Source organism: Cercospora beticola, chromosome 6 (assembly GCF_033473495.1).
Source record: "Cercospora beticola chromosome 6, complete sequence".
NCBI lineage: Eukaryota > Fungi > Ascomycota > Dothideomycetes > Mycosphaerellales > Mycosphaerellaceae > Cercospora > Cercospora beticola.
Genome location: NC_088940.1, coordinates 139,486 through 160,499, shown reverse-complemented (window position 1 = coordinate 160,499; position 21,014 = coordinate 139,486). Strand labels below are relative to the sequence as shown.

The 21,014-nt window shown below is 52.4% G+C and overlaps 10 protein-coding genes across 10 annotated transcripts; 7 read left to right on the top strand and 3 right to left on the bottom strand.

Moving 5' to 3' along the window:
• Positions 1–1,225: 1,225 nt before the first annotated feature.
• On the top strand, positions 1,226–1,906 carry RHO25_009185 (uncharacterized protein; the record flags this gene model as incomplete). The annotated part of the gene is made up of 1 exon (XM_023600734.2): positions 1,226–1,906. The coding sequence occupies one exon, from the start codon at positions 1,226–1,228 to the stop codon at positions 1,904–1,906; it is 681 nt and encodes a 226-aa protein (XP_023453624.1).
• A 2,855-nt stretch (positions 1,907–4,761) lies between these two features.
• Positions 4,762–7,053, bottom strand: RHO25_009184 (uncharacterized protein; the record flags this gene model as incomplete). Its single annotated transcript, XM_023600733.2, has 1 exon — positions 4,762–7,053. One exon carries the CDS (start codon positions 7,051–7,053, stop codon positions 4,762–4,764), a length of 2,292 nt encoding a protein of 763 aa, XP_023453625.1.
• Positions 7,054–7,991: 938 nt separating this feature from the next.
• Positions 7,992–8,493, bottom strand: RHO25_009183 (uncharacterized protein; the record flags this gene model as incomplete). Its single annotated transcript, XM_023600732.1, has 2 exons — positions 7,992–8,292; positions 8,360–8,493. The coding sequence occupies 2 exons, from the start codon at positions 8,491–8,493 to the stop codon at positions 7,992–7,994; spliced, it is 435 nt and encodes a 144-aa protein (XP_023453622.1).
• A 1,516-nt stretch (positions 8,494–10,009) lies between these two features.
• On the top strand, positions 10,010–11,276 carry RHO25_009182 (uncharacterized protein; the record flags this gene model as incomplete). The annotated part of the gene is made up of 3 exons (XM_065603161.1): positions 10,010–10,573; positions 10,719–10,926; positions 11,062–11,276. The coding sequence occupies 3 exons, from the start codon at positions 10,010–10,012 to the stop codon at positions 11,274–11,276; spliced, it is 987 nt and encodes a 328-aa protein (XP_065459233.1).
• Positions 11,277–11,359: 83 nt separating this feature from the next.
• On the top strand, positions 11,360–11,731 carry RHO25_009181 (uncharacterized protein; the record flags this gene model as incomplete). The annotated part of the gene is made up of 1 exon (XM_065603160.1): positions 11,360–11,731. One exon carries the CDS (start codon positions 11,360–11,362, stop codon positions 11,729–11,731), a length of 372 nt encoding a protein of 123 aa, XP_065459232.1.
• Positions 11,732–11,887: 156 nt separating this feature from the next.
• On the top strand, positions 11,888–12,639 carry RHO25_009180 (uncharacterized protein; the record flags this gene model as incomplete). The annotated part of the gene is made up of 3 exons (XM_065603159.1): positions 11,888–12,131; positions 12,267–12,292; positions 12,352–12,639. 3 exons carry the CDS (start codon positions 11,888–11,890, stop codon positions 12,637–12,639), a joined length of 558 nt encoding a protein of 185 aa, XP_065459231.1.
• Positions 12,640–14,249: 1,610 nt separating this feature from the next.
• Positions 14,250–15,575, top strand: RHO25_009179 (uncharacterized protein; the record flags this gene model as incomplete). The annotated part of the gene is made up of 1 exon (XM_023600730.1): positions 14,250–15,575. One exon carries the CDS (start codon positions 14,250–14,252, stop codon positions 15,573–15,575), a length of 1,326 nt encoding a protein of 441 aa, XP_023453620.1.
• Positions 15,576–15,756: 181 nt separating this feature from the next.
• On the bottom strand, positions 15,757–16,304 carry RHO25_009178 (uncharacterized protein; the record flags this gene model as incomplete). The annotated part of the gene is made up of 3 exons (XM_023600729.1): positions 15,757–15,971; positions 16,027–16,149; positions 16,214–16,304. The coding sequence occupies 3 exons, from the start codon at positions 16,302–16,304 to the stop codon at positions 15,757–15,759; spliced, it is 429 nt and encodes a 142-aa protein (XP_023453621.1).
• A 512-nt stretch (positions 16,305–16,816) lies between these two features.
• RHO25_009177 (uncharacterized protein) lies at positions 16,817–17,821 on the top strand (the record flags this gene model as incomplete). The annotated part of the gene is made up of 1 exon (XM_023600728.2): positions 16,817–17,821. One exon carries the CDS (start codon positions 16,817–16,819, stop codon positions 17,819–17,821), a length of 1,005 nt encoding a protein of 334 aa, XP_023453897.1.
• A 1,775-nt stretch (positions 17,822–19,596) lies between these two features.
• On the top strand, positions 19,597–20,718 carry RHO25_009176 (uncharacterized protein; the record flags this gene model as incomplete). The annotated part of the gene is made up of 2 exons (XM_023600726.2): positions 19,597–19,716; positions 19,771–20,718. The coding sequence occupies 2 exons, from the start codon at positions 19,597–19,599 to the stop codon at positions 20,716–20,718; spliced, it is 1,068 nt and encodes a 355-aa protein (XP_023453904.1).
• Between the last annotated feature and the right edge of the window lie 296 nt (positions 20,719–21,014).

Sequence of the window (21,014 nt, the reverse complement as noted above, 5' to 3'; positions counted from 1 at the left end):
GCCTCCGGCCACGCTCTGGCAGCAGAAACACGATGACTACGCACGGGCAAAAATAGGCTAAGCCCTATCTCGGCGCATTCTCAACCTTCTAGCTCAAAGCATCTCCAAAGCTTCGTGAAACTAGGGAAGCCGAAGGAATCGGGCTCGCAAGGACTGCCAAAGCATCATGATTCGTGCAGGGTTCACTTGATTCTGATGGACATGCAACCCGATGCGAGATCGCTCCCTCAGCAGGATTGACAGCAAGCAAGGCTGCAGACCGGCGGCGCAGCGCAGCCCGCCTTTGCCTGCTTGGCTTCGGAGACGAAAAAGCAGCCTCGCGGCGCGTAAGGTGGCGCTCCCACTCCCACCGCGGCCGTCATGGTTGGTGGTGGCCGCTGTGGACGTGCCTCACATTGCTACCGGTGTGCAAGGATTGCCCTTAGGCGCGCAGTAAGCGCCGTACGCCGCACATCTCAGCAGTGACCACGCTCCACTCCGCCGGTGCACATGGAGAGGAGGCCGGCACGCGAGCAGGCCAGTGTGCCCCATTCCCCGGCGAGCCAACTAAAAAGAATACGTACAGTGACCGTCACTAGACGGGCGTATGGCATCGAGGGCAAGTCGTCTTATGAGCCTATGACGCCTCGTTCGCTACACCGCGAACCCCATAAGCGAGACGCGAATCCTGCGACCAGGAAGAAAAGCGAGCCATAGCCTGTTCATCCATCAGGATTCGAGCGCTACATGAAGCCACCAAACCTTCACGAGGCACCGTGGGCACCCTGTTGTCATCAGGCTTGCCCGCTGATGTGCTTTGACCGCATTCCGTAAAGCCTGACTGGAAGCTTGTCTCAGCTAACTACTGCAGGATAGCGATTCGATATAGGTCCGCTCGTGGCCACCTCCCTTTGCGATACGAGACGCCTCGACGACTGCGCTTAGCATCATCAGCTGTACCACTGCGTGGCCGTTAGAGTTCAACGCAAGCATCGCATTCCACGTGGCCACCAGCCAAGGCACTACAGCAATCGTGCGATTCTTTTTTATAAGCCACCCTGCGTCCTCCTGTCTGCACACGCCTCCCACCGTACTCAACTGCCGGACAGTGGCGAACGAATGACAAAGTCTCAGTCATAAAAGACGCCCAGCAGTCCTCCGACAAAGCCTTACGAAGCCTCTGATCCAGCTGCATCCGTGACGCAGGAGTCAATCGGCCACACCGCGAGCAAGGTCCACATAAACGATGCCCACTGCAACACGAGAAATACACTATGTCAATACGAAACTTCCCAAAATTCGCACCGCTTATCAGATGTCAGTAGAGATGCCTTCATCACCTCTGATATCTGCCAACGGCCACGGTTCGATGCTGCTTGGACCGTCGAGGGAGCTGCCCATGCCAGTCGTTTCCCACATCACGAGTATAGCGCAAGCTCAAGCGACATTACAACATTGCGCAACCCGATTGAACAAGTCATGGCAAGGTAATCCTGCCAGAGCATCACCACCCGGCTCTCCCATCGATGGCCAGGAAAAGCGACACTTCCAGCGATGGCTCGAACAATGGGAACAAGCGTTTACCGCGTACTTATCACTCCACATGTCCGGCATGAAGCCTGATGAGGTCACTCGATCACGGATTCTCAAGGCCAACCATCTCTCGTGCACCATCCTGGCCTCACAAGCTGGCCCTAGCATGAGAACTGACGACGTTTTCGCCAACGAATGTCAGGCCATCGTGGAGCTTGCGAACGCGGTGACTGTGGCGCGACAAAAGGCAGGTTCGCAAAGTCCCGTTTCTTCGAGCCCAGGCGCGAGCACACTGGACATCCGCGAACCGCTCTACGTTGTCGTTGCATGCTGCAATCGAACTGGAGTACGCAACAAGGCTATCGAGCTCATTAGCAGGAGCAACCCGCGATGAGCATTCGCAACGGATTAATGCTTTCCCAGCACAGCCCCCAAGGAGTGGAGCAACTAGCTCCCAACTGGAAGTCATCTTCCCGATCAGGGAGGTGTTCATCGTCACGACGGCTCGACGGAAAGCTGGGACAAGAGAACGTGCAGGTTTGCTAGCTCGGACCCTGGCCCCCAGGCTTCCGGCAAGCTCGATCCTTCCGCGCATTCGCACTTTTTCAGTCGAAAGTTTGTCGCGTGCAAAGACTTCACCGGCAGAGCGACGGTACCTCTACCACGCTCGTTCAGCGCCGTACGACAACCTCCGTACATTATCGTTTCGACCACGAACGGTGGCGCGCGCATGCAGGACGGAATTTTTCAGCTTCGCATCGACTGCAACATTGCGGCGCGAGCGCGCCACATGGCCGGCGGCCGACCAGTAAGAGAAGTCGAAGCAGACAGCGCCATTCGGAACCGAAGCAAGACACGGCCCGCAGCCACGCATGCAAACACACATGGCACGCACGCTGCGCCGCGCGAAAGAAGCGAGGGTGGCTTGCATCTTACGCAGTGCTTTTGGGGTCGAGGATCCGAGGCACAGCACTCGCTCGGAGTTATGATCGTTGGCAGGATCCGTCCGGAAGGAGAAAACGATACCGCAAAGTCAATGGAGCCGAGCATTCCAGCGATGACCACTCCAGTCCCACCGATGCGTGATTAGTCTGGGCTGAAAGTATTTTCGGTGCACTGAAGCATCTTGTCGAGTAGATTCGATCTGTCCAGAGTTGCCGCGCAGAGAGCTGATATGGTGAAGGTCAGGTATAGCATGTGTTGGCCTCCAGTGTACGGTGATACGGTCAGCAGCATTGGCCTATGGGAATTGAGATCGACAACTTTGTGTTGACAGACATCGAAGTGCGGATCCAAGCCTTACGAGGCAGGAGCTGCTGTGCACGTCCTTCTATATTCGATCTATACCTTTCGTCCGGCATGTCTCACTTCGAGTGTAGCGCAACCAATGCTCGAGTCATGTGGGTTTCCAGTCATATGGTACCTTCAGCACGCGTTCAAATTTTGACCGCACTCTGGGACGTGCCGTGTCATGCTACCAACCCAGAATATTTACACCTCTCTAGTGAACCACGATGCATAATTTCGCGACTTTTCCACAACCTTTCAAGAAGAGGTCGATCAGCGTTTTCGTCGCGACAAGTCCTACCGATATCTCAGACGTTGTGGATTCTTCACACGAGATCGAATAATGATCCACATCCAGAAGTCCGTACACCCGATCCTACCATCTGCCAGAATACGGCTTGCAGGCGATTGATTCCCGTCTCTGCAACGATGGAGCACGTCAACGATCTCAATGTCTCCCGTCTTCGTCTCGGCTCGGGAACATGCAACGTCCGATTCCTTCGGGATTCCTACGTGGCTAAAGGGCCCTCGGCGTGCAGTCAGCAAAAATATCAGAACCAGATCACAAATCAATGGCGGTTTGCATACCAGACTGGGAAGAGTCTTGATCGGTACCGCTGTCAAATTCCTCGGCATTTCCCATGAGAAGAAGAAAATCCCTTCAGTAAAACTGCAGAGTGAGGCACATCGTCGAGAAAAGCCTCCTGCTAGCGACATCTATCCTGCTTCCTCCGTACTTTGTCTATGCAGCTGTAACGACCTACTCATCCATACCGCACCGCTAAATCTCCATCTCGCAAGAATTTCCGAATTCGTTACACAGAGCAAACTCCAGGTTTCTCAGAGGATCCGGGAAGGATCACAAGTGCAAGCTGAGCTCGCTCTTAAATACCCTACCTCCCGCTAGCAAGAAGGAATGGCACTAGCGAAGAGCCTTGTCGTAGATCAGCAGTATGAACAAGTGAAGGACGAGACGAAGTTCTACAATTCGAGGCTGGAGCCATGTGATACACAGTCTGTTGGCATCTCTTGATCGCGAGGACAATTTCAGGAAGAGGACCGCAATCTCGTCTCTCGAATGTTTTTTCTAAACCACATCTCATCTCATCCATCGATCTCATGCACCCGTCCTTCCAAGAGCAACGGAATCTTGGCTCCCAGGAACATACCACATACCACATCCTTCCCCTCCCATCATCCTCCTCACAATCTCACACCTTCCAAAGACAGGAAAAGCTTATGCTTACAATATGCGAACACGTTCCATCCCAACCATCTCATCCATCTAAATGTCACAATGTAGTCAACCTGATGACAAGACTTCCTCCCCTGCATGAACCTCCTCCGTCAATGCACTCAAGATCCTCCATCCCATCCTCCATCCCATTCATGGAAACCGAATTCCGATCAAAGAAACTTTGCCATTGGTCGCCACACTGCATTGTACACTGCATACTGCATCGGCGACGGCGAACAGGATTGCATGCAAGCGTTCTGTCGTGTTACATAAGACTTACAAAGTGGTCTTGGCTTGCAGAATGTGGCAATCCTTCAATGCATGCATGCGAGAAGCAGATTGGTGTCAGGGGAGAAACGTGGCATGCGTGTGGGATCGATTGTGATGTGGCACGGTAAGTACACAAGTACTTTCATTGTTGAGATTTTGTCGTGAAGGTGGCGAGCTGAGCGACAACCTGATCGGGAACGTGAAAAAAATTGTGGCTGGCTGAAGGACATTGATACTTCTTCACGCACTCACCAATCATTCAGCTGTCGTGGACAAAAATGAAGGCCAGGAGGTGCGCGATCGAAGCCCGCTGAATTCGTGCATATCGTTGTAAACCTACACGATTGGAATAGTAATAGTCTTGTCCAAAACGAAGCTGCTCCAGAAGTCCATAATGCATAACAGAACGCTCACAAATAGACTCGAACCCTTGGCCCCTGCCCTAGTGATCCACTTTACACCACTTTCTTGGGCTCGAGCTCCGTCTCGCCTAGCTCAGAACTTCCATCATCAGTATCGTCGTCACGTTCAATGACCCATCCGTCACTCTCGCTTTCCCTTCGCCTTCGTCCTCGCTCACGCATAGCTTCGTGAAGGTTCTTTGAGACTTCTTCGAGATTCGTCTTCGGATTTGAATCCATGCTGGTGAATCCGAGGCCTTTGCCCGAGCCGAAGCTGAAACCACCAGATCCACTGCCTGCTCGACTTCGACTTCTATTTGGAGTAGTAGGCCGTGAAGCGAACAGGCCGATCGAACCAATGTTCCCGAATGATTCGTTGCGAGGGATATTCGAAGATTTGCTGAAGGCTCCTTGATGTTGTGTTGGGCTGGCGGGCGTAAATTGAAGCGCGTCCAATTCTCCACTCTGGTCGCGGCGATGGCGGGGCGTGCCTGGTCTCGACCTTTCTGGGGAGTGAAGAGGATGTGTGGGGTCATTGATAATGCGATTGTGGTCGAAGTCGGGATAGAGTTGAGGTCCCAGCTCGTTGATCACATTGTTGATCCTCTCTTGAAGTTCCTCGCGATCCGCTCGCAGTCGAACTAAGGTATTTGATGAAGTCGGGTTGACTGACAGCAGTAGAGGTCGAAGCGATTTGAGAATATCCATGCCGATCTCACCAACGCGAAGAGCAGCAAAGCAAATAGCCGGGAAGAAGATGATCGAGCTGATGGTCACAAGCCAGACTGGGACCCATTGTGGGACCAAGCCTGAAACGTTGCTCCTGTACATCCATACAGTTGCGACAATGGTGTAGAAAATGTCCAGAGCTGGGGTGAGAGCCAACGACACCAGAATCTTCCAGGTTGCAACAACGTCTCGAGCCTTGACCTTGACCGTGGATGCGGCCAATGCTTCCCTTGCCTTCTTGATCGAGATGAGCTTTGCGAGGATGAACACGGGTGCGAACAGAATCACACCAGGAAGGGCACCTAAACCAAGGGCGGCCACTTTCAGTGACCTGTAAATCAGCAGGGCGACGACCTTGGGGAAGCCAAATTTCGCATAAGACACCTGATGGTCACGGATATTCAATCGGAACAGAGCTCTGTTGTAGGCCAATATATCATCCCTCAGCTTGATGATCTTGGGATCATCTTTGAATGTTCGATAGCCTTTGATTAGTCGGCGATTGAGCTCAACAACAGTTGGAAGTGGCAGTGGGCGGCCTTTCGGGTTGTACAGTCTGCGAACCGCTTGAACCAGCATCAGTGTTTCGTAGTCTGGGGCCTGCACCGTCACCGCTGAAAGTGCATCATGGACACGATCAAGCAAAGTGCCAACGGCCTCCCGTTTGCGGCCACTGCTGTACTGCTCGACTAATTCAGGCTCGATATCTATTGGAGCGCCGAATTCGATGACGGCACGAGAGCGGAATTTGTGGGCGTTGAAATAGTTCATGCCCACTGGAACGATCTTGACATTGCAATTTGGGTCTTTCTCCAGAGCACCCAATGCCATGATCGCCAAACCCGGTTTGAGTGGAAGCAGCTCAGTTCGATCGTGACTGCCTCCCTCGGGGAAGATACCGATACAGCCTCCGCGATGCAAGTGATTAAAAACATCGTTGTAGACATGAGACTGGTCGACGTGTGGAGCGACGCTGAAAGGTGTGCCTTCGAATTTCTCTGTGTTGGAGTTTTCGTCATTGCCGTCCAGCGGCTTTCCTGTCAACTGTTTCAGAGCCACATCGCCCTTGAACGGTTTCTTCAATCGAAGCTCGGTAGCGCTGATTATCTCTTCGATCTCGGAGTTTGCGGCTTGATTGTTCACGCTGGGCAAGACCAACAGTCCACTTCTCATGTATTCTCCACTCGTGAAATCGGTTCCAGTGCCTCGGATCAGACACGGGTCGCCTTCCGGGTCAGGAAGGAATATCTTGCCCTTCGCAGGCTTCTTCAAATCTAGCGCTCGTCCCACAGGTACGGATCCCACCAATCCGGCCATGAAGCCTATGAACTTCCTTCTCATGCTCTTTTCTGCCACAAGGAAGGCTATCCTGCGATGGGCATCGTGTCTGACTACTCGCATCAACAACAGTGGATCGACAAACTGGTTGGCGTGCGGTGCTGCCACGAATATAACAGGACCTGACGTTGGAATGCGCCATGATGATCGAGGATGTATTTCGCGAAAGAAGAGCTCGACAACGACGTTGAAGATCCAAAGGAAGATGTCGTAAATGATGCCGTCGGTGGTGTCCTTGGCCTTGGCCCTGGCCCTCTGCGGCGTGTGGGCACCCGGCATGTTTCCGGGAAGCGGCGAGTGAATGAATGTCTCACGATCGTTTGGCGGACATTGATACGTGTTGTGTGCGGAGGTGGGCGGTAATGGTATAGATACTGGCAAGTGTGCTTCGCTGTGGCTATCGAGAGGGGCTGGCAAGCAGCGCGGGCGCTGGTGTCCTCGTGGATGGAAGTGGTTGAGAGTCAACGTTCTTCTGGAGCTTTTTACCCTCGTGCAGGCAAGAAGTTGGGTCAACAGGCGGGGCAGCTGCCGTTCGCCTGGAGGAGGTCCGTGCGCCGCGATATCACGCTCACTTGTTTCGTCGTCCTTCCTTTATCTTCCTCATCGCGACACGTCACGACACGTGTGCCCAATATCCGCGCACGCATTATCGGCGTGTTTTTCGAGTAGTCGCTCGCGTCCTCAGCGCCTCGATGCTTCAAGCACTGGCGACATCTCACGACATGGAACAGAGCAGTACAGTATCAGTCCCATCTCTCCACGCAGCCGGGATCTGGAGATGCAGCTGGGGACAAGGATATCAGCGGCACGAGGCAATGCGGGTTCATGCATGCACCGCCCGTTCCCGACCTCGACGACATCAGACTTGGCTTTTCTGTACATGGCTTGGCATGAACTGCTTCAACTTCTCCCAGCATATATCTTGACCATCGCAGTGGTGGAAGCAAAGTTGTAGCGGAGGACAGTTGCTCGACTGATGCTAACGATTTGTAAAGATTTGGCATTAATCAATTCATGCATCGCTTCTGTTCTTGGACCAGCTTAGAGGGCCTATGCATCGGCTTTCTTCGCGCCGCAAATGCAGTGTATGTATGCAGATAAAAGGCACACGCTACGTAGTCATGGGCAGCACAAATCCAAGGTCTTGGCTCCAACCTCTACTGCCTTCTCAATCTCGCCCGTCACTCTCCGTTCATGCTCCATTGATGCCCTGCCTCTCACAAACGATCATCATCGTCATCGTCCTCGTCCTCATTCACCTCCTGCTTGACAGCCAGTGTCTTGACCTTCTTGGTAGGACTCTCCACGTCGTCGTCCTGATCGCACGAAGGACTCTCCTCGCTCTCGGTGGCTGCTTTCTTGCCAATCTTCCGCTTGCTGTTCGCTGGAGTGCCCTTCACCTTCTTGCCGCCGCCGCTTTTGGCTGGAGTGCTTCCTAGGGCGGCGCCGCCACCAGAAGCAGAAGAGGTGCCGACTTCCATGGCTTCGATTTCCTTCTTGATCTTGCGCATGCGGTGCCTGTGGGGTGCGCGAGGGTCAGTGATGAGGCGAAGGAAGTCCTGCGTGTGCTGAAGAGTGTACATACTTGCACGCTTCGACAGTCACGCCCTCTGGCATTCCGGCAACGACTTCATTGAAATCAGGGGCTTTCATTCCGGTCTGCGCGAGGATGCGCATGAGCAGAAGCTTCTCGTCGGCATCGGTCCAGTTGAAGACCATTGTGGGCGAGTGGGTTAATGGTTTGTGAGAGTTGGGTGGTGGTGTTGGATGCTTGTGAAGTGTGTTGTGAGACCGGAGCTGTGGTGTTTGCTTGTTGAATGGAGCGATGAACAGAAGAAGAGCGAATGCTCGGAGGTGGAGTGGGGCAATGTGGTTGAGGTGAAGTGCAGCGGCCGTTGGTCTTCACTTGCGGCACTTGTTCCCACCCTCTCACATGCGTCAATGAAGCTGCGTCTTTCAGTTGCAACGTATTTGGACATGTGATCCATTTCTGTACCCCATGCCTTCGCCAATCTTCACTGCGAGATCCTTCTAGATCCGTTCCTGCGATCTAATAAGTTGCAGCCATTGCTGTGCTCATTGCAGGCAGCCTTCAAGTTCGTAAGCAGATGGTCTTCAACTATTGCATTGCCTATGGTTCAGGGGTCGGATGGTTTCATTACTATCAAACTCGACGGAGACGCAGGCCGAGACTGTCTGCATACTTAAGACATGCTTGAGTCTTGCACACAATCCGGGAGACTGAGTAAGGACGAAGTTGCAAAGAGGGAGGACTATGAAGTCGAATGGGTGCTGCATTCTCTGCTCGCACATGGTGCTTTCATCAGAACTCGGCTCAAACGGTAGATCTGGGGTTGCGATTACAAGGAAAGAGCACAGCTTAAGTTCTAAAGTTCTCGCCAAGCCTGCGGGATTCGGCTTTCGGTGGAATCTGTGGTCGCGAAAAGTCTTGGCAGATCATCCCAACGAGCTCGCGCTTTTGCTGCAGCAACATGACATCGCGCAGGAGTCAAGCCGATGCACATCGGACATAATGAGCGTAGGACCTGCATGCTTGTGCATCTGTATGCAGGAACATCATGTCTTCTGATGCCGCCGATGACAAGACGAAACGTGATGGCCCGTACCCTCGACAGCGCCGCTGCCATCTTCGGACTCGCAAACAACACCCTACGCAGCCAGAAACGGCCAGACCTCTGGCTAGGAATGGCATGGTACTGGTACCTGCTAACCTAGCTTTCTAGTCGAGCCAGGATGTCAATCCAACTACAGTAAACCGTAGCGACACGGCTATAGAGTTTCAGCTTACTCCAGCGCACAGCCAAGAGCTAGATCTCTAGCGACAGAGCAAGGTTACAGGCAGAACATCTCCTACGCCTTACAGGACGTACATTGCTATCCACGCTACATTGACCAGCAATTCAAATTGCAGCGATACACCAACCATAGGAGTCGCCGTACCGTTATTGTGCCTTAGTTTTGGCTCTTGCGAGATTCCAACTGACCAAAGCAAGGAACTAAAGCCCGTATCGAAGGTTTCTTGCCCTTGAAAAGCATTTGACAATCAACGATGGGCACCCCAGCGATAAGTTCATTTCGAATAAAGCCTATCCATCGCTAAGAGCATCTATGTTAAGTACACAGCGGGGCTTGCCCAAGACGATAGAAAAGCATCGAGTCTAGTCTTACCTTGGTGCACATAGTGTCCCCTTTCCGGCTGCACTCTCCATTTGCAATGTTGGCTCTTACATTATGGTCGAGTTTGGCGGTGAGTTTGGCGACGACGGAGGCTTGGGCGAGAGGGGAAAGGTTTTGGACAAGGGAGGAGCGCACTTCGCAGCCGAGTTCGTGGAGGTCACTTTACCCGTGTTGCTTGAACGCCACACAGGACTCCTACCCGAAGGTAGTGGTGAGGGACTACAATGTCTACTTGGTTACTGAGAATGGTTCTACTACTGCCTTATCCAGCACGGGAACGCAAAGCACGCCATTCGACCACGCCAATGTTTACAAGTCACCGGACGGCGGATTCGCTGTTGTCCATCAGATTGAAACGTATGGCCAAAACCGCACAATCACAGTGATCGATTCGAGCCCTGATGATCAGCGCCATCCAAGACCGGTAGTGTTCTCATACGACACGCAATACGCCAGAGGAGAGCCGCACACCTACGGGCCTTCAAACTACTTGGCCGGTGATGATCTACCGATCGTCCATCCTAAGCTCTTTGACTTGACCACGGAGAAACAAATTGAGGTCAGAAAAGACTTCATCGACAATCCGTACATGATAGAAGATGTACGTACTTCGAGGTGCATCAGGCATATCTTCAAGTAGAAGACAGCCTGCGGTAACGAAATGGAACAAGTTGTCACGCGGCGCGAGATAGCTTGTGAGCTCATTGACCGCGAAAATCTGCTGACTTGCACTCTCCTCAACACAGGCCTCGTGGAAGTTTCGAGACAACAAATACCGATACATGTACTACGAACGAGGACTACGGCGAATTCGAATGGTAGAGATCGATGAGAGTGGAGAAGCACGAATTATCATGGAAGAGACGGCTGAACAATATATTGACTACTACACGAAGCCAGCTTGGGTGTTTCTAGACAAAACAGAGCAGATGGTGTACCTGAGTGAAGCTGACGGTAAGTGGTTGGCAGAGCCATTCCCTCAAGCGGGAGGCACTCTACAGCAACCAGCCGTGTGGCAAGATACCGGGCTACTCGAGAGACCTAGTGGCCTAGCACATTAGCTGATCTTTGCATATTTTTGCTTTCCAGGTTACAACCATGTGTACCTCATCAACACCACTCGTATCGAAGGAGGTAACCCTGGTAGCGTAACTATAACGCCGTCGGGTCATGGAGATATGGTACAACAAGTCACCAAGGGGAACTTTTCTGTATACGAGGTCAATCACGTCGACGAGAAGCAAAAGATCCTCTTCTTTACAGCCTACGGTATGGTGGATGGGCAAGACCCCTACTACTTATAAGTGAGGCAATGCTGGAGATGCATTTGGTCGACTGATACTTCGATACTCGTTGCGTAAGTGCTAGAGATGTCGGCTAACTGTTCATGGTCGTTTCCAGACACCAGGCTCGTGTCAACTATGATGGCACTGGCTTCAAGGTTTTGACAGCTGATGGGGATGGACACCATAACCTCAAATGGCTAGAGAACAATACGTTCGAGGACAGATGGTCTCGCGTAGATCTGCCCCTCAAAGGTGCCATCAGAGATGAATACGGTGAGAAGATCGGCACCCTCGAGGTCAACAGCACCGTCCATGATAATATCACAATTCCTGAAAGATTCAACACCGCGGGACGGGATGGAACTACTCAAATTTACGGCATAATCGTCAAGCCGAGACATTTCAATTCGAGCAAGAAGTACCGCGTGATCGAAAACATCTACAGCGGTCCGACAAAGCAAGTCTACCTATAAGAACGACACTTCTTGGTCTCAGAATCAATACTAATCATACGCCTCGTCGATAGTTTCAATGTACCCAAAGGACTCAGCGAGGAAGTACAGTTTTATCTGGCAAGGCTCCAAAACCTATCGGATACACATGCAGTGGTAGTTGTAGTCATTGATGGCATGGGAACGAACTGGCGCGGTAGAGCTTTCCAACACTTCTTCTACAAGAATTTCAAAGACTCTGGTTTCGAAGATCGGAAGATCTGGATAAGAGCAGCTGCCGACACGAGGCCATGGATAGATTTGTCTGGTGGGGTCGGGATCTACGGTGTTTCCGCCGGGGGTTTTAACGCATTGGCTGCGCTGCTATGGCATGGCGAGTTCTACACCGCTGCAATCGCTGATAGTGGGAATCATGACCAGCGTACGTATTCGCGGGACTGAGGCCATCCCTTCATCAGATTTCGCGACTGGCAGTGGAGGGCGATGACCTCGAGTTGAGAGATGGGTGGCTCCACTTGATTGAGTCGTTCGCTGACTTTTTGCTTTCCGAATCCAGGTCTTGCCAACGCTGAATACGGTGAGGTAAGCTATCATTCTACCTGCTTGGAGACGTTCGCTGGCTTACATCGTGTGCAAAAAAGGTCTTCATGGGATGGCCGGTCGATGACGCTATCTACGACGCGAGCTCAAACGTGGTGAATGCACATCGGCTGAACGGTTCTTTGCTGCTGCTTGCTGGCGAGCTGGATGACAATGTCGATCCATCGTGCACATTGCAAGTTGTCAATGCCCTGAACGCGGCAGGGAAGGATTTCGACTTCATGCTTGTGCCAGGTGCTGGGCACGGTGTCCTGCATCTGCGGGACGAGATCGTTCAACTTGGGAAAAAGTTCAACAACTTTTGGAAGAATTGGTTGAGCTCGACGTGACTTGTATGCGCCGGGCCAGTACCGAACACACTTTCGGGGAACTTCTGCATTGTACAGGTCTCTTGTTAAGTATGTCTAGCTCTGGTCTCCATACTAGCACGATCAGTTGGCTGATGAGTGGAGGAATGGAAGGAGCCACAGAGTGGTCTACGAAAATCTTTGTACAGAATGAATCACCTCTCCTATATCGTCGTAAAGAATGTGACTGCATTTATCCGAGCTGGGCATCAAAGACTTCCTACATCCCAAGTCAGGCGCGTGTCTTCGCTCGTTCATTCCCAGTAGTAGTCGCAAATCAAAGTAACCATTGTGAAGTCGTTTGATTCGTAGCCAGCTCGTCAGCGGTAATGTGCGTCGAGGTACCGTTGACAGTCAGCTTTGTCCAGATCAGATCCATTGAAATATACTCGCTGTGGCAGTCGCAGATGAGAGCGAGGTGGAGAGCGGCGATTCAAATCCATGCAAATGGTGTCTGTCAAGTGGAAGGACCAGATGATATTCATACCGCAGGTTCTACTCCTCTGTCTGGACCAATTTCTGACCTTAAGACAATCCGGCAGGGTGAGGACGAAGTCGCAACGAGGGAAGACCCCGAAGCCGAACGGTCGCTTCTCATGGGCGTTGCATAGCCACCAGATACTGTAGTCGTGTCAAATCCTCCCTTGGCTTGTTCTGCCATCGAGTCCAAGGCACTTGATTACTGTACAGAATGTTACTGTTGCTATGCTCCGCACGTGAGGGAGATTCCGCACAGCTCGGCTGAAACGGCAGATCTGGGCTTGCTGTTGCAGGGGAAGAGCAAGGTCCGGGTTGTAGTTGCTTGATGGACTTTCCAAACTGCTCTGTCTGCGCATCGCGACGATGATAGCGTTAAAGTGTGGTATTTTCAGATGTCTTGTAGCCTGAGGAAGGCAACAGGGGTGCTGCGTAGTCGTGGCAGACTAGACTCTTCACTTTAGCTATACGATGCTAGCGTCAGAATGTGGCTTTCCATTGCGCGTCTCAATGCGCAGTGTTCCGCCATGATGCCGTTAAGCGCGCACATTCTGAATAATTGCAGCGATCAGAGTTCTTCATGTGAGATCTGTAATGTCCAGGAGTCTTGTGTTTCGACAAGCCTTCAGCAAGGCTTGTCCTGGTCTGTTGGCCAGGTCAAACCCATGCTCACGCTTCATCCTGCTCATGCAAACACCAACGTTTGATTGCAGGACGTGGGGCATGAGGTCTTGAGGTGAATATGCGATGTGAAGTCGAGGAGGTGCATTCGCGCTGACGATGGAAGGCTCTGGCATATGTGGCGGGCAGTCCGGCACATTCGGCGAAGTGTAAAGGTGGGCAGGCGTGATGCTGAAACAAAGACAGCAGCCAACAGTTGGTGGTAAATATAGTTCGATCATCAAAGAGGTCCCGACCAGGGGATCGCCGTCGTAAAGCGTGACGCGGCTTCAACTGGGGTCTCCGCTCTTCAGGCTTCAGGCTGACACAACTGCTGGCGTGACGCTCTCCGACTCTCCCTCCGCCACTTGCCACTCCTTCCAACACCACCACCACACCGATCAACACACGCCAACACGCACACACACCTCCCACAGGACTGATTTCCTTTCAATATGTTCGGCCGCTCTGTCGGCATCGTGGCCGCCAGCGCCCTGGGCGCCACTGCTTTCCTGATTCCCGCGAACGTCGCCTCGCTTAGCAAGGGCCCGTCCGCCGATCTCACGCCCGTTGCTCTGAACGCAAAGCAACAGGTTCTTCAACTTCCATGCCCGGAATGTGCTTTCTCGAAACCACAGCAGGAGCGGATCCAGGATCTTGAAGAGTTGGAGGATGGCGAGCAGGAATTCCGCATCCAAGGTGGTGCGAACAGCATTGTCGTCAATCTGACCATCTCCGAGGACGGCCAGAAACTCCAGGTCAATGGCGAGACCATCTACCCACTGGGGCTCGAGAGCATACTTGCGCAGCGCATTTATGTCAAACAAGTGGCCTCTTCCGCCTCTATCGAAGACATCGAGTCCGGCAAGGCCCGGGCAACACCCCTCGAGGTCACTGGTTCGGGAGTCTCGGTCCACGAAGAAGAGGTCGTGAGCGAGGAAGGTCACAAGCTCGTCACTGTCAAGCACAGCATCTTCGAGCTTGAGCGACAACCAGTCACGCTGGACGAGGTCAACATCAAGCTCTTGACGACCGTCAATGGCGAACTCTTCCTTGCTCACGTTACTAGTGAAGGTCAGCGCCCAACGCACCCAGAATTCCCAGACTTCTTTGCTCCACCAAAATGGGCTCAGGATATGGAGAAGGAAATGAGCAAGGATATGAAGGAGATGGAGGATGAGTTCATGTCCATCCTGCCACACCCACACCCACATGGACCGGCGGATCACGCTGGTGAGCAAAAGGAGTGCCGGCACTTGCCAGCTACTCTTTGCAAGATGAGGATCATGCTCGAGGACCAGCTCAAGTCTATGCGCAAGGGTGCCTTCAAGAAGCTTGGATGCCATGGACGAAAGGGTAAAGGCTTCGCCCATATCAGGCCTCACTTCCTCCGCATTGGCCAGGATGGTGAAGGACACCACGGACGTCCACACCACATGAGACCACATGGTCATCACCACCACCACAAGCACCACTTCATGCACTCTTTCGCTCGTGGTGTCGTCGCTGTGCTCGTTCCGACCATGGCAGGTCTCGCGGTTGGCATGATTGTGAGTCTTGTGGGTCTGTTCATTGGCCGTTTGATCAGCTTCCTTTGGATTCACTTCTACCGGGGCGGCCGCCGCGGCTACCAGTCTGTGAGCCTCGACGATGAGGAAGAGATTGTTGAGGAGGAGGATGACATGGAGAAGAAGTCCTACGTCGTTCTCGAGCAATCCGAGCCACTTCCTGTGTACGAAGAGGCCCCAGCTTACGAGGAGATCGAGAAGGAGGAAAAGTGAAGGATTTCTAAAACCACGCAACCTGTTCCCGATTGATATTCCTACTTTGGCGCGGAACTCACGGATTCGATGGGAAACGCTAGAATTGCAGTACATGGCGTTTACGTGTCTATGTAGAAGAGGTTTCACAAATGCAATATGACCATAAATGCCTTCGCTACTTGTCTCTGTTTCTTTTTACCTACTTGGAGTAGGTGATTTCCCCAACGTCCGCGTCATCTTCAGCCTCGTCAGCTGCCAGCAACTTCTCTACTGCATTTATCTTGTCTTCGAAGCTCTGCTTTTTATCGGTCCTGCTGCCGACACGAATATCACTTTGAATCCGCAGAACGCCTCTCGCATGCAGCATTGTATGGCATTGGCCGATAACCTTCATGCACTCGTCCCATGTTCCTTCTACACGGAGTCTGAGCACATGCTTCAGAAGAGCTGCGAAAATGTCATTGCTTACCGAGGGTTGTTCCTGCGCTGTGCATGGAGTATTTGATGCCAGTCTTTTTGAGGAAGCGTTGCACTTCAGCGACCTCTTTCGAGACCGAAGCGGTTGGTGTGCCGAGCGGAATGAGACAGAAGTCTTCCCAAGAAAAGTCCATCAGTTTTGCTGGCCGCTCATCCACGAAGTTCGTTCTATAACGCACCTGCGGTACATGCTGCCGGCGTGGGCAGCTTCTCTGGTTGTTCCTGAGCCATCTTTGCAATGAGGTAGGCTAGTTGCGGCGAAGTGTCCATACCTTAGTCACATGGGGTAGACTAATCGTGTGGTGTATTCCTTACCGCGGTCGGCAAAACAGAGTTTGGCCGTGGCAGCTCCTGCTAGTTTTCGCGCGTCGCTTGCCGTGCAACTCCTCATCATCATCGTCCAGACACGACATGCAACATCCTAGACCAGCCCTCCGTCACATGCTCCCTTTTCGGCATCACGATGCATGCCGTCATTTGTGGACCAGGACATGCGTTTAAGGCAAATGCAGGTGAATGATGGCTCAAGAAGGCAGCACAGAGACGGCAGCCGCAAACGACCGAGCTCTCTCCAACTTGCGGTCCAATTTTGCACGGCTCAGCCGCCGAGGGCCAATTGTGACTCGATGACAGGCAGCCTTTGTCTGCGGTGGCTTTTTTCTCATGTGTAGCGAACCGCCAAACTTTCATCCTTCTTACTTGAGAAGTACATACAAGACGTTCAGACCACTTTCCCGACTTCATGGAGCTGCAAATGTCCTCGACGTCCCCGCTCATGCACGATGAGCATCCCGGTCTGGTTCGCGGAATGCGTGCAACGTGACACGCCAAGCCTATACTCGACTGCCGCCGCGGCTCACGTCAACAGTTCAAGCGTCTCGAAATGCAGCTTGGTGTACCTGAACGAAGGCGGGGCAAATTTCGTCTTCAGGATTGTGCCTGATGAGTCTGGAAAATTGCCCAAGACACTGCAGAAGAAGCTGCTGCGAGTGGGCAAGAACTTATCGCATGTGCAACCAGCTGAAGAACAACTACAAGCGCTGGGTACGAATTTCGCAACATTATTCCCAGCCGAGAACCTTATCCAACATGAACTCATCTCTCTGGACGCTGGCACGACAGCTGCGCTCAACATCATGTTGGCAAAGCTCGACAGGCCCAACCATCGCCTAGACGACTTGTTGCCCAGCAAAGCCATCTCTGGAATGCTGGTGACAGACATGACGCCGGAAGCGGGGGAAGTCCTACTTCAGCTCAAACCAAAATGGCTCGCACAGTCGCCGAATGCCCCGAGAGGAGCCAAGAGATGTCGCACTTGCGCCGTGCGAGCTCACAGAGCATCGAAATCCATCCGAACAGCGACAGACGCGCAGCAAAGTTGTCCTTTAGACCTGATCAGTGATCACTCGGCTCATCGCAAAGCTGCTGTTCATGCAATTACCACAGACGACCGCATTCGTGACTATCTTCTGCTTGGAGCTCAGCCACTGCTACAACGGCTGCGCGCATGCCAACTCGAGTTTGATCGAGATGGGGTGTTGAAGACTTCAAGTGTCGAGTCTGTCTTGCTGTTGTGCAGAGCCATGACTTTGAGAGATTGCACGTTGTTCGTGAAGCGCTCTGGATCGACAATCGATGCGAGACTCGGAGACCTTGATCTAAAGCACCCGGAGAAGCTTGATCGATGGAAAAAGGTCGAAGAGCATCTCATCAGCGATGGCTGGTATACCAATACTGAGCCTCTGGAGCATCGCGTCAAGGAGAAAATATGTCTGCTGGCTAGATGACAACCTTGGGAGATGCAGCCTTCTGGATCGAGCTGCGATCTGGTTTTGACATGACCGAGAGCTCGTAAGGCGAGCACACAAGACTTTCCTATGCTTGTGGTGCGACACACAATACACTGATCGTGCATGATTTGGTAATCGCTTGCTGGTCCAGCAGTTGAGTCTTAACGATACATGCTCGCTACATGAGAGAACCTCCCGGACCCAGTGCTAAGAGATACATCTCATGAGAGCGATCAACAAAAATACCAGAGCGGGCCTTCCAAGCCTATCCCAACAGGTATGCGATCCTCAACCAGTTTGGCGTGGAAGACAGGACTGCGAGCTTTCCATCGCTCATTATTGCTTGCCATCTGGTCTGGCAAGGGAGATGGGGTGTATTGTCCGGCGCCGCGATATCCACCCATGACAACTAGCAAGTCTACAACTAGAAGCACTACCACCTCGACCTCGACAACAACCACAACCTCCAATGTACCAACGCCTACCTGTGCGACCTTCTTCATCCGGGCAATCGGCTGGGACCATGCGGGCGAATTCGTAGCCTTGAACGCCGACGTGGACGATGGGAGTGAACCCGGAGGTAACTTCATCTTTTTCCCGAGCCCAACCCAGTTCAGGTTGGTCGCAGGCAACGTTGTTACTGGGAGGGATTTCGATGTACCCTTCACCATCAATCCGATGTCGCCCTCGATTGTTCGACCTTACAACAAGCAGCGCATCGAAACGGAATTCGTGCCGTTGCAATGCACTTTGCCAGGAAATGTCGGGCCGGGAATCATTTCCTGCGTAGCTAACAACTCGACGCTGCCATCCGTGTTTTATACGCTCCCGCCTTGACTTCTTGCAATTCGGATCGTTTGAAGGCGTGGAATTGGTTCTTGAGGCTGTCTGTCCAACAGAGTAAAGCGATAGGAAGCTAACTGTCTTCTGGAACAATGCGGACGATGCAAGTTTCGGAAAGAGGAGGGAGGGGGGATGCATAGCCATTGCAACGAGAAGCGTAGTTTGCCACAAAAAGCCACAACAACCCAAGATGTATTGCGACTGTACAATTTTGAACATTTGGCTGGCTTGACACACTACCGTCGACCAGTCACGTATGTACAGACAGCAGCACCTCACCATGCGCTGATCGTGCATGTTTTGGTAATCGAGCGCTGATTCAGCGGTTAAGCCTTGCCGAGACAAGATGTTCGCTGCACGAAAGATCCCACCAGCTGCCTCTTCGGGTGCGATACTGGCTTATACATCGACTATCTGCGTCGCACGCCACGATACCTCTCTTCGACCATCAGTCGCTCAAATTCCAGACCATCTTCGCGCTTCTCTAACTCCGTAGCTTGGTCGGCCGGTTGGTACCACACACTGCCGTTGACAGGGGTGCAACGCGACTGCAAGGATGATCACGCATCTGATGACGACCACCGAGAGAGTGCCGAGCGAACTTCGCAGAAAATCAACCAAGACCCACTTCGCAATGGGTCCCACAAGATCATTGCGTCTGCTATGAGCTCAGTTGCTTAACAATCGTGGCGGTCTGTTCACGATTCTCTCGCTGGTTATCACACGTTTCCTGCAGTGCCACCGACCCTGCCGTCAAAGAATTTTCGAAACCATGGGTCAAAATCGGAAGTTCGATATGACGGACGTTGAGGGAATATATAAATGCTCTGCTGCTGTTAGCATGGTAGACATTTCTCAAGTCTTCGAACACTCAATTCAGGAATACAAGTAACTACAACTTGCAACAGAACTTACGACACATTACAACAATGGCTTCCGACAGTGCATTCGAAGGATGGTGTGGCTTGGACAAGCACAGTGCTGAGGGCAACATGGTGTGGCAAGGCTACCAGCCTAAGGAGTTCGAAGAGACAGATGTTGACATTGAGGTGAGCATATCAACGTAATCTCGCGAATCTCGTCGTACTGACTATGCCCAACAGATCTCTCACTGCGGTGTCTGCGGATCCGACATTCACATGCTTCGATCTGGCTGGGGACCTACCGATTACCCAGTCGTCGTGGGACACGAAATCGTTGGAAAGGCAATCCGTGTCGGCAAAGACGTGAAGACTGGCATCAAGGTCGGCGATCGTGTTGGTGTTGGTGCCCAAGCTGGCTCTTGCCTCAAGGGTGACTGCTACCAATGCGAGAACGATGAAGAGCAGTACTGTAAGAACGGATTCGTCATGACCTACGGAAGCAAATGGCCATCAGGCGCAAAAGCACAGGGAGGATACGCAAAATACTGGCGAGGATCTGGACATTTCGTTTTCAACATCCCAGAGGCTATCCCCTCGGAACAAGCAGCGCCTATGCTGTGCGGTGGTGTCACTGTCTACGCTCCACTGAAGCAGAACGGTGTCGGGCCTGGCAAGCGCGTCGGTGTTATTGGTATCGGCGGACTCGGACACATGGCTCTCATGTTCTCCAAGGCATTGGGCGCAGACAAGGTTGTCGCTATCTCCCGCAACGACAGCAAGAAGGAGGATGCGCTCAAGATGGGCGCAGACGATCTCATCGCTACTGGTGAAGAAGGCTGGAACGAGAAGCACAAGAACTCGTTGGATGTCATCATCTGCACAGTCAGCTCGCCCAAGATGCCACTCGGCGGATACTTGGATCTCCTCGATGTCGGCGGTACTTTCGTCCAGGTGGGAGCTCCAGATGATGTGCTTCCACCTTTCCTTGCTTTTGCATTGATCATGAAGAAGTGCAAGATTGTGGGTTCGTTGATTGGCTCGCCGGCAGAGATTCGAGAGATGTTTGAGTTGGCTGCTAGTCAGAAGGTGCAGCCTTGGATTGAGGAGAGGGATATGAAGGACGCAAACAAGACCATCGTGGACTTTGAGGCCGGAAAGCCACGATACAGATATGTGCTTAAGAACTGAGTGTCATGAAAGCATGAAAGCCATGTAACAACAGTAATGATTTTTATGAATTGTTAATTGCCTCAAGTCGCGGTTCCTCCGCAGTTTGAATTTATTCCACTCAACACTCGATTCGAGTGTTTTCATTGACGCTTCAGTTCCCTGGCATCACTTGCAGTTCTCAAGATTCTCTCACTTCAACTCTCAGCACCCTTGGATGTTCTTCTCAGCGCCAGCGAAGACTTTCTCTCCCACATCATTCGTCATACATCAACATTGTCACCACTTCACCAATTATTTCATGGACCACCATCAAA